The 17,808-nt window shown below is 41.2% G+C and overlaps 1 protein-coding gene across 1 annotated transcript in view; it reads left to right on the top strand.

Annotated features, from left to right (window-relative positions):
• Window positions 1–17,539, top strand: part of LOC110374815 (folliculin-interacting protein 2) — a 38,761-nt gene extending 21,222 nt beyond the window's left edge. The window contains exons 7-13 of the mRNA XM_064034210.1: window positions 1,050–1,174; window positions 4,090–4,230; window positions 6,743–6,892; window positions 10,996–12,491; window positions 12,789–12,918; window positions 13,886–13,997; window positions 14,365–17,539. Coding sequence (XP_063890280.1) covers window positions 1,050–1,174; window positions 4,090–4,230; window positions 6,743–6,892; window positions 10,996–12,491; window positions 12,789–12,918; window positions 13,886–13,997; window positions 14,365–14,571 — 2,361 coding nt within the window. The 3' untranslated portion in view covers window positions 14,572–17,539. The remainder of the gene's footprint in view (window positions 1–1,049; window positions 1,175–4,089; window positions 4,231–6,742; window positions 6,893–10,995; window positions 12,492–12,788; window positions 12,919–13,885; window positions 13,998–14,364) is intronic.
• The last annotated feature ends 269 nt before the right edge of the window (window positions 17,540–17,808 follow it).

The raw sequence follows: 17,808 nt of genomic DNA, 5'->3' as shown, positions 1-17,808 counted from the left end.
ACATTGAGATAAGCTTTTCCATGTGTTAGTCGAACAATTAGAACGACTTAACAATCAAGCCATTAATTGGTCGAACGGAAACGTTGGTAAAGCATCACGTGCCTGCATTTGCATACAGCGTGTTACTAAATGAATATTCAAATATGAAATAAAGGCTGTTGACTTATGTGATGACTGCGGTTTTGAGTCGTAAATGTAGGTCTATTTGGCGTGATTGATTGGCCTGTCAATTAGAATGATTATCGTTAGTGATTTGTGTGTCTTATGATGAGACTTATGATGATGTGGACTTAGAATATACCTCAATCTATGTCAATAATATGTTTTGCGTAGATTTTGTTCAAAAGTAGAAATTTTGCTTGAAGCCTTAAGGAACAGCATAGTTTTCTATTGGGGATTCACGTATCACACGCATAGTGTTTACTTTCTAACACGAGTAGTAATCCGAAGCACGGCTAGTTTTGTTTGGTGTTCTTATCTCGATGCCTTGACCCAAATTCTTACTAACACAAAGAAAGGATAATCTCTATATCGCTTAAAGCCTTTGCACACAATGCTGTATTGGCTTTACGCCATTGTTTTCCAACATGTTTTATAGGCTACCGTTATCAATGTGTGTAATGACCACTAGGAAATATTTTCCTATTTGAACTTGCGTCAAACTAAATTGTATTTATGGTATGTACTCGTATGTATATTTTAGAATTTCTAAAAAATACTTTCCAACATTTGACAGATAACTTTGACATCTGAAAAAGTAAACTTATACTTTGACATCTAAAAACCTGAGCACACTATGCCTACTAAGTTAGAGTCAGCTGCTCGCGTGCGATTGGTTTTACGCCTTTAACATTTTCCGAAATTTCCTCTCGAAAACAATCAGAATGCGCCCTTTATGCTGTCAATTCATTTTATGAAGACTAGCTGTTTCCCGTGGTGGGTGCAACCATGGGAAACAGTCCACAGCATGGAATCCCTAGGGAACTTGTTCCTTCACGTATCCTTATAAACTTAGTCATCAAGTAGTACAATATCTCTTTTGTCAACAGCTATACAGCAACAGCACGACAAGTGGTACGAGCGATAGCATAGCCAGCACGGGATCAGCGATGATGCATAGGAAGAACAAACTCGGCCTAGCGCTGCTGATCAGCGTCAACGATTCTACGCAACTGTAAGTGATGTCCACTTTAACAATTTTGATCCTTAATTTACTGGTTTTAAGGCCCAATTTTAGGATGCTTTTTTGTGGTTTTTAAATCCTAGGGCTAATTTACTGACAGTCGGTTCTGTAACCGGTAGGTTAAAGGATAATTTATTTTATTATGATGCTGGAAAGTTCCTAAAACCTACTTTTTGACAGAGTTTGCTGTAGCAATTCATTGCTTTAAAATCTAAACTCGCAAAAGGAAATATATATTTTTTCGATTATTTGATGAAAATAATGAGTTTCTTTATCGCTGGTTTATCTTGAGAAATCTCCACGAAAATGCAAATTCGAAATAAAAACATGTCCTTAACATCCAATTTGCACTGCAGTTCACAAGGATATTTTATTTTTGTTTGTAATGTCTAGATGTAGAGTGTACTAGAATAAAGTAGCCTTGCTGTGTGGCCTAAATATTACATACAAATATTACATGCCGTTTTTTTGCATTTATTATAAGATCGAAGTTTTTATTCAATGTATGCTTGTATTCAAATTGGAAAGACTTGTGTCTTGTTTAATTTTTTTTTTACTTATTTCCAAATATTGAAATGTTTGTAAAATAGGTACTAATATATGTTTAGTTTCTCTAAACAACGACGAGATTAATTTATATTTCTTGTCAGTAATTTATCAACGCCATTATACCCGTTTTCTCTTACATCATTCAAATGCAAAAACAGCGCCAAAAGTTAGTTTTTTTATACTAATATATAGATATAGGTACGTTATACCTACTAATAGTGTTATAAATAAATGGTAACCTTGTCACGGGAAAGGATTTTAGTGTTTTCATGTAAGAAGTGTTATTTTAATGCAAGATGAGTCAGAAGGTCATTTGAGAGTACGAGCAAGCTAATTAAATAACCATTATTATGTAGTTAGGGTAAATACAAATACTTACCAAGATTATTGTTTGCTCCAATACCTATTATGTTTGGCCAATGTTTGGCAAATGTTTGATAATATTAGCTTGTGTGAACAAGGTATTTGTACCTTTACATTACATTTATTTACCGAATCCGCGATTATGCTGAGCTTTACAAACAATGAGTTATTATAGCTAAATATGATATTTAGATTTATATTAAATCTATAGCACTTACGGCTAAATACTAAACGCCACTTCCGAAGGACTGCTCAAACTACGACATAAATACTTTTGAGTGCAATTTAAAGTCAAGTAACGTTTCAGTATTTCGAGGCTTATGTCTTAAAAGTAAGGGGATGTACAAGCTCTTTTTCACTATCTACATTTCCTTTATCTGATGCTTAGGTTGCAGACCAAGAGCGTAGCTTACGTGGCTTTCCATACTTGTGGGCAGACCTCTCAAACTATGCACATTAGGTACAGAAGTATGAATAGCTGTGTATGCTATGTTTACTTAGCTTTTGGTCTAAAAACTGTTTAAATTTCCTACTATATCACACAGTGACGTAGTGAGGCGATGTCTGGAACACTCGCCGCAGCTACAAGCACTGGTGTGTCGGCTGCGACTGGCGACATTAGCGGCCGGCGCCACCGGCGGCCGAGTGTCTACGCTGTACCAAGCGGCCGAACATGCTGCTTGCTGGTGAGTATATCTTCACACAGTGACGTAGTGAGGCGATGTCTGGAACACTCGCCGCAGCTACAAGCACTGGTGTGTCGGCTGCGACTGGCGACATTAGCGGCCGGCGCCACCGGCGGCCGAGTGTCTACGCTGTACCAAGCGGCCGAACATGCTGCTTGCTGGTGAGTATATCTTCACACAGTGACGTAGTGAGGCGATGTCTGGAACACTCGCCGCAGCTACAAGCACTGGTGTGTCGGCTGCGACTGGCGACATTAGCGGCCGGCGCCACCGGCGGCCGAGTGTCTACGCTGTACCAAGCGGCCGAACATGCTGCTTGCTGGTGAGTATATCTTCACACAGTGACGTAGTGAGGCGATGTCTGGAACACTCGCCGCAGCTACAAGCACTGGTGTGTCGGCTGCGACTGGCGACATTAGCGGCCGGCGCCACCGGCGGCCGAGTGTCTACGCTGTACCAAGCGGCCGAACATGCTGCTTGCTGGTGAGTATATCTTCACACAGTGACGTAGTGAGGCGATGTCTGGAACACTCGCCGCAGCTACAAGCACTGGTGTGTCGGCTGCGACTGGCGACATTAGCGGCCGGCGCCACCGGCGGCCGAGTGTCTACGCTGTACCAAGCGGCCGAACATGCTGCTTGCTGGTGAGTATATCTTCACACAGTGACGTAGTGAGGCGATGTCTGGAACACTCGCCGCAGCTACAAGCACTGGTGTGTCGGCTGCGACTGGCGACATTAGCGGCCGGCGCCACCGGCGGCCGAGTGTCTACGCTGTACCAAGCGGCCGAACATGCTGCTTGCTGGTGAGTATATCTTCACACAGTGACGTAGTGAGGCGATGTCTGGAACACTCGCCGCAGCTACAAGCACTGGTGTGTCGGCTGCGACTGGCGACATTAGCGGCCGGCGCCACCGGCGGCCGAGTGTCTACGCTGTACCAAGCGGCCGAACATGCTGCTTGCTGGTGAGTATATCTTCACACAGTGACGTAGTGAGGCGATGTCTGGAACACTCGCCGCAGCTACAAGCACTGGTGTGTCGGCTGCGACTGGCGACATTAGCGGCCGGCGCCACCGGCGGCCGAGTGTCTACGCTGTACCAAGCGGCCGAACATGCTGCTTGCTGGTGAGTATATCTTCACACAGTGACGTAGTGAGGCGATGTCTGGAACACTCGCCGCAGCTACAAGCACTGGTGTGTCGGCTGCGACTGGCGACATTAGCGGCCGGCGCCACCGGCGGCCGAGTGTCTACGCTGTACCAAGCGGCCGAACATGCTGCTTGCTGGTGAGTATATCTTCACACAGTGACGTAGTGAGGCGATGTGTGGAACACTCGCCGCAGCTACAAGCACTGGTGTGTCGGCTGCGACTGGCGACATTAGCGGCCGGCGCCACCGGCGGCCGAGTGTCTACGCTGTACCAAGCGGCCGAACATGCTGCTTGCTGGTGAGTATATCTTCACACAGTGACGTAGTGAGGCGATGTCTGGAACACTCGCCGCAGCTACAAGCACTGGTGTGTCGGCTGCGACTGGCGACATTAGCGGCCGGCGCCACCGGCGGCCGAGTGTCTACGCTGTACCAAGCGGCCGAACATGCTGCTTGCTGGTGAGTATATCTTCACACAGTGACGTAGTGAGGCGATGTCTGGAACACTCGCCGCAGCTACAAGCACTGGTGTGTCGGCTGCGACTGGCGACATTAGCGGCCGGCGCCACCGGCGGCCGAGTGTCTACGCTGTACCAAGCGGCCGAACATGCTGCTTGCTGGTGAGTATATCTTCACACAGTGACGTAGTGAGGCGATGTCTGGAACACTCGCCGCAGCTACAAGCACTGGTGTGTCGGCTGCGACTGGCGACATTAGCGGCCGGCGCCACCGGCGGCCGAGTGTCTACGCTGTACCAAGCGGCCGAACATGCTGCTTGCTGGTGAGTATATCTTCACACAGTGACGTAGTGAGGCGATGTCTGGAACACTCGCCGCAGCTACAAGCACTGGTGTGTCGGCTGCGACTGGCGACATTAGCGGCCGGCGCCACCGGCGGCCGAGTGTCTACGCTGTACCAAGCGGCCGAACATGCTGCTTGCTGGTGAGTATATCTTCACACAGTGACGTAGTGAGGCGATGTCTGGAACACTCGCCGCAGCTACAAGCACTGGTGTGTCGGCTGCGACTGGCGACATTAGCGGCCGGCGCCACCGGCGGCCGAGTGTCTACGCTGTACCAAGCGGCCGAACATGCTGCTTGCTGGTGAGTATATCTTCACACAGTGACGTAGTGAGGCGATGTCTGGAACACTCGCCGCAGCTACAAGCACTGGTGTGTCGGCTGCGACTGGCGACATTAGCGGCCGGCGCCACCGGCGGCCGAGTGTCTACGCTGTACCAAGCGGCCGAACATGCTGCTTGCTGGTGAGTATATCTTCACACAGTGACGTAGTGAGGCGATGTCTGGAACACTCGCCGCAGCTACAAGCACTGGTGTGTCGGCTGCGACTGGCGACATTAGCGGCCGGCGCCACCGGCGGCCGAGTGTCTACGCTGTACCAAGCGGCCGAACATGCTGCTTGCTGGTGAGTATATCTTCACACAGTGACGTAGTGAGGCGATGTCTGGAACACTCGCCGCAGCTACAAGCACTGGTGTGTCGGCTGCGACTGGCGACATTAGCGGCCGGCGCCACCGGCGGCCGAGTGTCTACGCTGTACCAAGCGGCCGAACATGCTGCTTGCTGGTGAGTATATCTTCACACAGTGACGTAGTGAGGCGATGTGGAACACTCGCCGCAGCTACAAGCACTGGTGTGTCGGCTGCGACTGGCGACATTAGCGGCCGGCGCCACCGGCGGCCGAGTGTCTACGCTGTACCAAGCGGCCGAACATGCTGCTTGCTGGTGAGTATATCTTCACACAGTGACGTAGTGAGGCGATGTCTGGAACACTCGCCGCAGCTACAAGCACTGGTGTGTCGGCTGCGACTGGCGACATTAGCGGCCGGCGCCACCGGCGGCCGAGTGTCTACGCTGTACCAAGCGGCCGAACATGCTGCTTGCTGGTGAGTATATCTTCACACAGTGACGTAGTGAGGCGATGTCTGGAACACTCGCCGCAGCTACAAGCACTGGTGTGTCGGCTGCGACTGGCGACATTAGCGGCCGGCGCCACCGGCGGCCGAGTGTCTACGCTGTACCAAGCGGCCGAACATGCTGCGAGCTGGTTAGTCATTTCTATAAACTTTTAAAGTAAATAACTCATCCTCCGAGCCTTTTTCCCAAACTATGTTGGGGTCGGCTTCCAGTCTAACCGGATTCAGCTGAGTACCAGTGCTTTACAAGAAGCGACTGCCTATCTGACCTCCTCAACCCAGTTACCTGGGCAACCCGATACCCCTTGGTTAGACTGGTGTCAGACTTACTGGCTTCTGACTACCCGTAACGACTGCCAAGGATGTTCAATGACAGCCGGGACCTACAGTTTAACGTGCCATCCGAAACACAGTCATTGGTGTCTAAGATATACTTAGAAAGTACATACAAACTTAGAAAAGTTGCATTGGTACTTGCCTGACCTGGAATCGAACCCGCGCCCTCATACTCGAGAGGTTGGTTCTTTGCCCACTAGGCCACCACGACTACTTTTTTAAAGTAAATAACTGAACACGAAAATTCGTTACTAATATTTTAAGTGCGAAACTAACTCTCTCTGCCTGTCGTGCGACGTCTGGCGCGACATTATAACGTCGAACAAATGAAAGGCAAACAGTCTTGAACCTGTGACAGGACATACCCCTACTCTTTATCCGGCTACAGGAATTAGCTAGCGAAACCGTGGGAAAAGCTTCAATTGTTATACATTTTCATCAAAATCTGTTCTCACAAAAGCATACAACCTTCCACGTTGCTAAAATTGGTGTCAATTTTCTTGAAACGAACTTGAAAGAACAACATTTTCTTCCATAGGTTGTCAGACCTGGTGTACGGGCCTCGCCTACAGCCGATGTGGTTGAATCTAGTCACGGGAGACTCGCGGGCCTCCAACAAACTCGCCGAGACTCTACTGTCCGATCTCTGCTCCGTATTAACTGTGGGAGACACCAAGACCACCAATTTGTAAGTATTTTATTTAAATACCTAGTTATTTTATTTAAGTACCTGGAATAATTGGTCCGAGTTGAAAAAAAAAACCGGTGGCATATGGCCCATTTATAAAGGAAACCCTGAGGGTACTTTTACTCGTGTGCCGTTTTACCCGTGTGGGAATTAGTCTTGAGGGGGCGTTGGAAGCTAGCTGTTAATGATATAAAAAGCTTCTAGATTCTTCTGCTTGCAGCGCCAAGATTAATGCACGTAACGCTCGTGATATTGCAGTTTTCAGTTTATTAAAGAATTTCTGGAATCGGTCCAGTAGTTACAGAGAAAAACCCATTACACCCGAAAATTAGCTGATTATAATGTAAACATCTACTTATCAAAATATGTTTTTTCAGATTTCAGTAACAATTCTAATTAGTGGTTACACTGGTAATGAGTTAATGAGTAAATCGAGTAAAAGTGATAAGCATTAATCGTCATGAATAAATTATCGTAAAAAAGAACTACCATTCAACTACATTATTGAATAGGTTGTTACTCCCACCGCAGCCATTTATTTCTAACTAGACATAACATATTTACGCTATAAAGTCTAATCCAAATATATTGTAGTATTCATAAGCCCACGCGAAATTCAAATGAATGAAATACTGAATAGAAATTCTGTTTACTTTCTCGAGCGTAAATCGTAACAATCGATTGAGAATAATAGACTAGAAGCTAGAGCAATACGAGTATAGTGTATTCAAAAAAATATTGCGTCGTGTATCGGCCATTGATAAGAACGCATAGTAACATCGGCTAATCAGTTAATTTCTCCTAGCAACAACGAATATGAATTTTCCTTTAGTCAGATTTAGGTACTACATAGTTACACATGTGATACCATAAAATAGTGATAAGGCCTCAGGATTTATGAAACTCTAAATAAGTAAACTTTTCTAAGTTTGTATGTATTTTTTGCGTATATCTTGGACATCAATGTCTGATTAAATGTGACGGAAAACATCTCGAGGAAACTTAGACTAAAAAGTTTGAAATCACCAACTCGCACTGAGCAAGCGTGGTGATTACACCACGCTTGCTCAATCCTATACTCAATCAATCATATACTCAATCCTTCTCCGTGTGATAGGAGGTCTTTGCCCAGCAGTGGGACGATAAAAAAGGCCGATCATGATAAAACAATTGAAGACGAGAATTCCATTTTTGGTGAGGTTTTTCCTTATGCAAATCGATTCTGTTCCTCGCTTTTGATGAATGACTTTGACCGAGTGACCATCAATCATCTTTTTCCTCTGGCTGTATCTACGTTTATGGCATTCGCTTTAGATACCTATTATAATGACCCTCAACTTTTCAAGCCTCTTATTAATGTTCGAATTTTTTTTCTGATCAAGTAAAACAATATTTATGAATACAATTTAATTTGAAATAAGCTTTAAAGGTTTTTTTTTTTAATTAATTACTATACATTGTTTTTACGTTGTGACGCCTATAATAAATTACTCTACCCGTTGAAACATACCAACACTTTCTACGTCCAAATAGCTGCCCAGTGGCTGTCTTCAACAATTATTTTTATCTTGATTTACTAGCTCGATCACATGATACAACTTACACAATAGTTTTCTACGACACGCGGAAATATGTTAGACAATGTAATTCAGGCCAGTACTAAATAATAAAAATAGACTCAACATCAATTGATTTAAAAGAAAAAAAATACCGTGAAGGCTGAATATCAAAATTGTATTAATGACATTATTAAACTGTTAGACCGTGAATCATCCCTATTGATACATGCCATCATCAAAATTATATCATAGTCGAGAATTAAAAGTAAATAAAAGAAAACGTTTGTTGCATATTACCTAATGAAATGATACACATTAGAGTACCTGTGATTGATAAAATAAATAAATACAATATTTAGCACATGCGAAATCAGTTCCCGTTAAATAAGTAATCAGATTAAACATACTCGAAAATTGTGCGATAGACTGTTAAGATGACTTCTACAAGGAAAAATTGTTATGTCGTAGAATTTGAATGCATTTTGAAAGTGTGAACATATCGTTCATAAATTGTAACTAACGCCACCCACTCGAAAATTCCTGGACTTTTCAAACCTGTATCGTAGTGACTTTTAATACGCAGGTGTATTTGGCAACCTACACACATTTTTTTAATAACCCACAATCCAGTAATGTTTTACGATTATCCAAGCAAATAGATCATCGCAATTTCATGCTGTATTTGTTTGCTCGCTCAATTGGCTCTAGTTCCTAAATTACTTCGGAAGTTATGACAGGCAATTGACGTAAAATGAAGTGTTCATTAGTGTGAAAATTATCTACTTCCTTCCAAGTATTGGTATAACCAAACTGCTTGTGGGCTTTGCTGGATATATCTGGTACTTATGGGGTCATAGACCCCATTGAGCAATTGAGATGGAGCAAAAAGTCTCTATAGTCTCAACTACCATGTATAAAAAGTATCATCATCATATCTTATAATGCGCGAAAAAAACTATACATACAAGATACTCTTGTGGTGTCAAAAGTTCCGCATCCACGAGCCAAACGCACTTCATCAGTTTCCTACAATAATGAAATTCCTGTGTTAATATTTTATTATTTCCTATAAAATTCACGTGATGTGTGGGCGCGAAAGAGATATATTTTACAGTCGTACGTGCGAGGTTATATGGCCGGTTCATCAGATAACTGGGCATAAACATTATCACATGATTTTCCTAAAGCTCCCTCACAATCCGTTATATAATGTTCAACAAACAATATACAGGTGTTTGTTCTGGTTATATATTGGTAGAAAGTGTTTGCACTTGTTATTTGCACAAGTTGTGCTTATGCCTTTAGCTCGGTATGAGGTCATATGTTTTTTGCGAGCTTCGCCTTACAGATGTTTTGATACGTATCAAAGATTACATCATTATAACCTCTTGTATAGCACGATGAAAATCGTTTTTTTGTATATTTTTCATAAGATTGATTGTGACGGGTCCATTCTAGATAATACAATAAGATAAATGAAGTGTAGGGCATCTGAGATATTCACCTTAACAGACACCCTAACAAATTGCCTATCTATGTATTCATCAGAAATGTCAATTTAATTCAGTAGTAATAGTGTTTTTATATAAGATGACAAACAAAAGAAGCAGTTAATTTTATGTTAATAAAACACTACATGTGATACTTAAAAAAAAACAGTCCTACCATTAGTCATATTATTTCATATCAAACCGTAAAACACCCACGCGACAATTATGTAAGTTCGATAATCAATCTCGACTCCAGACGTGACTATCGCAACGTTGGCTGTCTGGAACGCGTCCAATACCTCCGATTAACAAATTAAAAAACAAAAACTAAAACTCTATGCACACAAATTCGCGCGTTTTTTAACGTCAATTATCTGAAACAAAGTGTGAATGGAAACGCTGTCTTTTTCTCTTAGTGTTTAGTTTATTTTTTAAACTTGGGCGTATTATAGATGCTTAGTTATTTTCGTCGTAATGTTTACGTGTTCCTCACGTGATTGCTGGTGTTGTTTTTTTTTAATGGATTGACGTCGGCTTTACAAATTGCCGAACATTGTTGTGCAACGTTGGTCCGTGGAACAGTTGAAATATGTAGTTAGAAATATGTTGTCGGTAATTTAGACACGTTTTCTAACCGATCGAATTAATTAAATGTAAATTAGCTCCTTATCAGCTGTTTTTTTTAATTAGAAAAAATACTATGTATGAAACGCTGTTTAGTGCCTATCGATTTATGTAAACCTTTGCAAACTGAACCATATCATATTGATCCTGATTCTTCCATTCAATTTTGCAAAAAAATCGATATCCTTACGGATATTTGCATTCCAATATTGAAGGCTATTAAAATTAAATAAGTCTATATTCTCAATTAGTTGGCACATACTTATTATGCGTACCTATTAGGCTGCACGTTTAGCGAAATTAAACATAACGTTATGTTATGTTTAATTTCGCTAAACGTGCATCGTGATCTCTTAATGCTCCGACCGAATAGTGATTAGCATAGTCGTGAGTGCACGACGTTATAATGAAGGACTATCTCTCGTTACAGTTTCATCAGCACGCTACTGACGCACGTGCTGACGTACCACCTGGGCTGGGTGGCCACCGTGAGCCCGTACGACACTATAGACCACCAAGCGAGGCCAACTGACGCAGTATCTAGGCCCTACAACGCGCTCTGGGCGCAACTCAATGATCTCTGCGGCAGCATCGGGTTCCCTCCCCGCGCTGCCCGCACCATCATCAGCGGACAAACCAACACACAGTTCCTCAACAGACTCCTTGTTGTCCTCACGTACTTCTTGCGCTGCGGCGACGTCAGACGGAACGACTTCCAATTCCAAGACTGCAAGCTCACTGAAGAAAAAGTCGTAAGCGTATCCCCCGAAGTCACCGGCCTGAAGAGGACAGCCACACACGTAAACAAACTCGCGCAGTGCGAAGCGGACAGTTTAACAGTGCCGTCGGTGAATACTCTGAACAGTGATAGTAGTGTCAGTACGTTAGCGGCCAGCGAGGTCAGCATCAAGCGGTCGTCCACGCTCGCCAACTTAGGTCAAAAGCTCTCTAATAGCTCCGACTTCGTAGTAACAGACTGTAGTTCCACCAGCGACCTGCCGGTCACGAGCCAGCTCAAGCGGAACCCAACCGTGATGCTGTCGTTAAAGGCCTCTTCGGATTCTAGTCTTAATTCGTCACTTTCCGAGAATGAGGTGGAGGAGAAGAAAGTAGTATTTGTGTTAGGAGATAACGACAAACTTGTAGGCCTCAAGAACAAGTCAGTAGACGGGAAATCCGTGAAGAAGTCTTCCAAAGTCCACAATGAACCCGTAACGCTAGAAGTACCAGAGAAGTTGACTGAACCATGCAAGAAAGAAGGCTGTGTGCAGGACAAGCGGGCGGACAGTCCGTCGAAATGCTGCGGGCAAACGCTTCAACATTCCAAACCAATCAAACATTCCGGTTTTAAGTTCGAGTTCGATAAGTACCCTCAGATAGTCACTAATTATATGAAGAGCAAAAACTTAGAGATATTAGATAGACATTACATTGGGAAGCCGGGGAATTTGAAGTTGGATAACTTCCAGTTTGACCCGACGATCGTGCCGCCGATACAGGAGGAGAGATGTGAGACTTGTGTCAAGTGTCAGCTGCTGGAGTCGATGTTGCAGACGCCGACCAACGCTTCGGAGATGGAGTACATGAACGACATGCCGCGACAGATCGAGCCGCAGTTTGCTAAAGAGACTATTGTGGAGTCGTCGCCTGAGAGGGATGAGACGCCAAAGACTTTTGTGAGACAGCGGAAGGAGAATACGGTGGTTGTTAACTATGTGAAGTCGAAGGAGGAGAGTTGTGAGGCGAAGAGGAGCGAGAGGAGGGTTAATAAGGAGAAGGCGAGGGAGAAGTTAGTGGAAGTTCAGCAAGTGTTGGAGTTCCCGGTGTGCGGGCTGCGCGGGGCGGGGCAGGCGCCGCGTGCGGGGTTCGATGCCTCGCTGCTGGGAGGAGTCACCGATCATTATGTACCTGATTTAATTTTACAAGGTAAGGTTCTCTTTAATACAATTTTGCAGATCGAAATTCATTTGTCAGGCTAGGTAAAAGACATCTTAAGAAGAACTTAGAAAATGTGGATGAAGTTATAACAATCTTGTTGATTAACAACCGTTTTGCTTAGTCTAATAGTGAATTTTAAATATCTGTAATATTTCCCCAATTATTGTCGTGAAACCACAATGTTGCATCAGAAATTGCAGATTAATTGCATTTTCACTCACCTTAACGTATAATAATATAAACATTTTATTATCGTAATAGTGATTTATTAACTCAATATTACAGGAACAATATCCAAACCGGCTATGTGGGAGCCGCAGCTACGTCGCGACTTGGACCTGACTTCACACATCAACAAGACCACGGAGTCGCCCGGGCCCGTCGCCGTCGCTATCATAGGCGACATCAACACTTGGTAAATATTATACCAACTATTTTATACATACAACATTACTACAAGTATCACCTAGACCTAGAGTCTCCATCTCTGTATTTATACTACCGTTAAATTAAATGGAGTGACTTTTGACAACTAAATAATGAACTTTATACAAACTACATAGCTTAGTAGTCTATTTAGAACCGAGGCAAAAAATTCGCTCGTATGCCAGTTTCAGAAGATAATTTTACATAACTTAATTTCATTCGGCGGTGTAAATTGAGCCTGATGCTAATTTTAGCTATCGCCAGATTCCATACTGAAAATTTGGTTTCACATCCCCTGATACCAAAGGACAATAGGCGGTTCCGGTCCAAATGTCCACCACGAGCGAGACCTATATGGCTAGATAGCCCGTTAAATATAGAACATTTTTTGTATAGAAAAAAGTTATAGCAAAATCAAATAAAACATTTTATAGATTTTTTCTATTTATTTTTTTCAATTACTCTTCGTAATATTCGATTATTAGAGAGAAGACACCACCAGTTACATCGAACTTTCTTAGATCCAGGAACCGCTGAGTATATTCAAGCACTTCTGGCGCCTCAATTGGTTAGTGATTCGTTTATCCATCGGGCAAAAAATATGGGCTGTTTATATGCAAATATGTGTCTTACTAATCTTAATTTTAGATAAAGTGCGGAAATGGAATAAAATAATAATGAAAACATACAAAAACTGCCGAAACTTAACATACATTTTTGGCTATAACTTTTTTTTGGCATTGTTTCTTTTTTTACTTTCTTAGTAAAAGTTACTCTAAATTAAGTGGACTATTTAATTATATAGGTCTCGTTCGTGGTGGACATTTGTACCAAACTTCATACATTCTTGCCCAATCTCCTTTAACAGTCGGACGTATTTTATGTTGTCATCCTCCATGTTAAAATATAATGATTTTGGGTAGATAAGTAATTCTTTATACTTCTATTTTTCTCAGGGAAGTACGCGTAGTAGGCAGAGACTGCGGTTCGGGTGGCATGTCGTCACTGGTGGGCGCCATGTTGGATACATTACCTGCCATGTGGAAGGCCAGGGTGCCTGCGCAACAGGTACATTATTATACATATTAATTCCTGTTACAGCCCTTTTTATCGTCCCACTGCTGGGCACATGCCTCCTCTCATACGGAGAAGGATTGAGCATTAATACCATATTATATTAATTATTAAATATTATTAGTAAATAATTTATTTTAGCCCTCACAAAAATGTAGGAGAACTTTGCCCATCAGCAAAAGTGTTGAAGCACAGGCTATGACAAAATCTTAAGAGAGTTTCTTCATGTAATACCTTTTATTTTAACTTCAAATAGCGTTATCTAAAATAAAGACAAATGTTCGTAAATTACAAAACCAAAAACTCAATTTTCATTTCATTGAATAACACCATTAAAACGTTTCATTTCTTTCTTCCACAGTGCCTCTCATTCCTGGAAGGCAAACTGCGTGAATTCTGCGTGCTATCAAAAACGTTAGCCGACATGCTAATGTCTACAGACTTCTGCGATATCGCGACACTAACCAAATCTCTGAACATCGACGTGAATGACGTTCCTTTATTACTAGCCGTGGCCACTACCCATACGCCGCAAGTTGCTACCAGATACGGATTAAGCTATGGATAACGGTAAATGTAGCGTGGTTCATCCACGGTAAGGTTTGTCCGATTAAACACCCTATATTACGTAAAATATTGGCATACATTGCGACACTACCAATAAGGAAGTCGTGTAAAGGCAGTGTATGTAATGCCCTTTTGAAGGTATTTGAATCAAGCAACTGTTTTCTACGTAATCAGGGTACCACCGTAAGTCCAAACAAAGGACTTATGTGAACAAAGAAATATGGCATTGATATCCGAAGAAGTCAAGCCCGAGTTTTGTATTACATTTTTACCGCCAAGATTAATAGAGAAGTTATCCGCCTAAAAGTTAAAAGCTTGGATTTTTATTGTAAAATATCATGTGAGCGCTCGCGATTGGTTGTTAGAAATGGCCTTCGTAATAAGTTGACGTGAGATTTGACAGTAAAATTGCAGTTTCGCACGTTACTAAGCCTTTATGGCTACGTAGAAAATTAAAACTTAAATTAATCACAACTTTTTCTACTCTAAATGTTAGGTCTCTTCACCTTGCTAAGGTTATACCTTTCGGTAGCTTAATTTTCTTCTGCGTAATAATTTATACTTATAATATTACACCGTATAGATGCGCATCCTATTTCGTCACTACAATAAATTCAAAATGGCGTTACAAATAAATTCAGAAACAAAGTTCGACACTACATATCGACCTTTGGTTGGCATTCCATTGACGCGTTACGTAGTTCAGTAGTAAATGTATGGGATGCCATCGTCGCGTCCAATGTCTGTCAAAGACATGTGTAAGTCTTCATGACGTCATTCTATCAATGGAATGTCACTATACTATGTCGAATGTCGTGACACGTTTTGCCTCTTCCTGTTACGTCACACTTTTGAAATAATTTATTCGTAATTAGCGTCAAAATGAGACGGAATTAAAAATTTGATCCTAAAGATGCAAGTCTATACTTTGATCATGCAAAATCTTGATCAGTATATTGTCGTAATTCCTTAAGGTATGATTGACATTCACATATTTAAGATCCGATATAGTTAAAAAGGATCTAAAATGTAGCTAAAGATTCCCTTCGCTTCTAGTAGCTATGCTACAATAATTCTTACAATTGTTATAAATGTCTATCATATAATGGTATAGCTTTATGGGAATGCAAGGAATTGTCGCAAAGCGGAATTTTAGCGACCCGCGCAGTATTGGCTTAAATAAATGTATGTGTAGCGATCATTCATAATACACGTAAAAGTATTTACTTGATTGTATATAGGTATAATTTTAGAAGATATCGTTAAAATGCATAATGATCATTAATATTATTAAATTATTGAAAACTTGCCATAATGTTACAACAGTATAACGTAAAGGAATACACTTACAAGTTTAACTTTAGAATACAAATTCTTGCAGGAGCTTTGCGCGGGAATCTGTGATTTATTTATTTTTATATCGTATAATTTATATTTTTATATCTTGCGGACAGAGTCCACTATTCCTGTAATGTGGGCGTCGCCCGCTCGATGCCAGCGTCAATATTGCATGAGTAGTAGACTTTGCCCGCCACATGTACAGTATCTATTTTAATTGTGATAAATCGTAAAATATTATCGGAATGGTTATTGTGATTTGAAATCAGTTCAGGTTTTTAAAAGGCCTACATATAATTGTGATAGTCAATTGAATTTTGTAAATTTATTTATACATTGAAAGCTCAAAAGCTGTCAAGATATTTTACCTATATATTTTGTTTATATGCTGCGTTGTCGATGCACAATATTCAGTAATCGCGTAGAAGTAGGAACTTAGCAGCAATCGGCATCCAGGCAGTTTGGAGCAGCTAAATTAAAATATCTTTACTGCCACTGTATTCAACTTGTTAAATTTAGAAATTGTACGGAGCTATGTGTAAAGTTAGTTAATGTTCTGCTACTGTGAAGTTGTCGGTACAAAGGGACTTCGATAAACTGAACAAATAATAATCAAGACTAAATATGTAAACTTATTCTAATAGCTTTGATTCTGCAGTGCACCGTTTAGATATTGAACAATTTGAAAGTTGTGTACCACAAAATAGAGAGACAGAAACAACGACAAATAATGACTAATTAAAAAAACATGGCTAATGTTTATTCTCCCATTTGTATAAAAGTCGGTGCACTATAGAATATACACATTCTTCACAAAATATAATACTCATCGATTTTACTATCTACCGAATTTGCCATACACGAAATTTTCTATGCGTTAACATTCCATTGCGTGCTTTTTATAGTAGTTCGTACTTTCGTAGAAATAGCGTGATGGAGTAGTTGCAGTTTCGTGCTTGGCGAATTTTTGAACTAAAGGCCGTCACACACGAAGCAATGTAATCAACGAAGATAATATAATTATTATTACTAGCTTGTACTACAAATTGTCTTAAGTACATTAGAAAATTGTATAATATTTTGAGTATTTTCTTCATACTTTCTTTCGTGTGTAAACGTCTTTATCATTACAAATGTATCTTTCAATTTCGTCTTTTAAATCTTGTACTAGTGTTCGTTATAAAATAGGGGACACGAAAAGCTTGCTTGTAACGTATAACGTTGTTCCTTTTTAATCAATGTTTTGTTTCATTAATTTTGGTTCCTCATACGTTCTACGTCTAAAATCATTAACTCTATAACCTAAAATAGGTTATATTCTATAACCTAAAAAGTTCAAAATCTCTCGTCGACTGGTAAAAGTGCACAAACCGTTTATTCGTCAAAATAACTTTGAAAAGAAAAGAAATATATGAATCTGTGCAATACCTGTATTAACACATTAAAGTTTCATACATATCTGTCATACCTACTGTACCTACAATTACCTGAGAAAGTCTCAGTACCTAAGTACCTTGTCTGTTTTCGTGAGGGTGATATGTATAGTTATTTTATAAGTTCTCATTTTTTAAATAATGAGTAATACTTTTTTATACTTTAATCTGATAATAAATTATTTTTTTCATATTGAACATTTGTTTCTTTTTCTTTCTATGCCTCCTTTACACAAACTTAAGACTCTAAATTATTATCAATGTTATATACCAGTAGATTAAAATTTGGATTTTTGAGGTTCAGACTGGAATCTGTTGCCAATTACCATAAAATTAGGTGACCATAACCAACTCACTGCATTTCTTAAATATAATATTGGTCCTCTTCCTTTATACGCAGTAAATTAATCTCAGCCAAATTTCAAACTACAGGGATAAGTAGTGGAATTGCTCCGGTATCGCCGACT

Source organism: Helicoverpa armigera, chromosome 4 (genome assembly GCF_030705265.1).
Source record: "Helicoverpa armigera isolate CAAS_96S chromosome 4, ASM3070526v1, whole genome shotgun sequence".
Taxonomy (NCBI): Eukaryota; Metazoa; Arthropoda; class Insecta; order Lepidoptera; family Noctuidae; genus Helicoverpa; species Helicoverpa armigera.
This window is presented reverse-complemented; position numbering and strand designations above follow the sequence as displayed.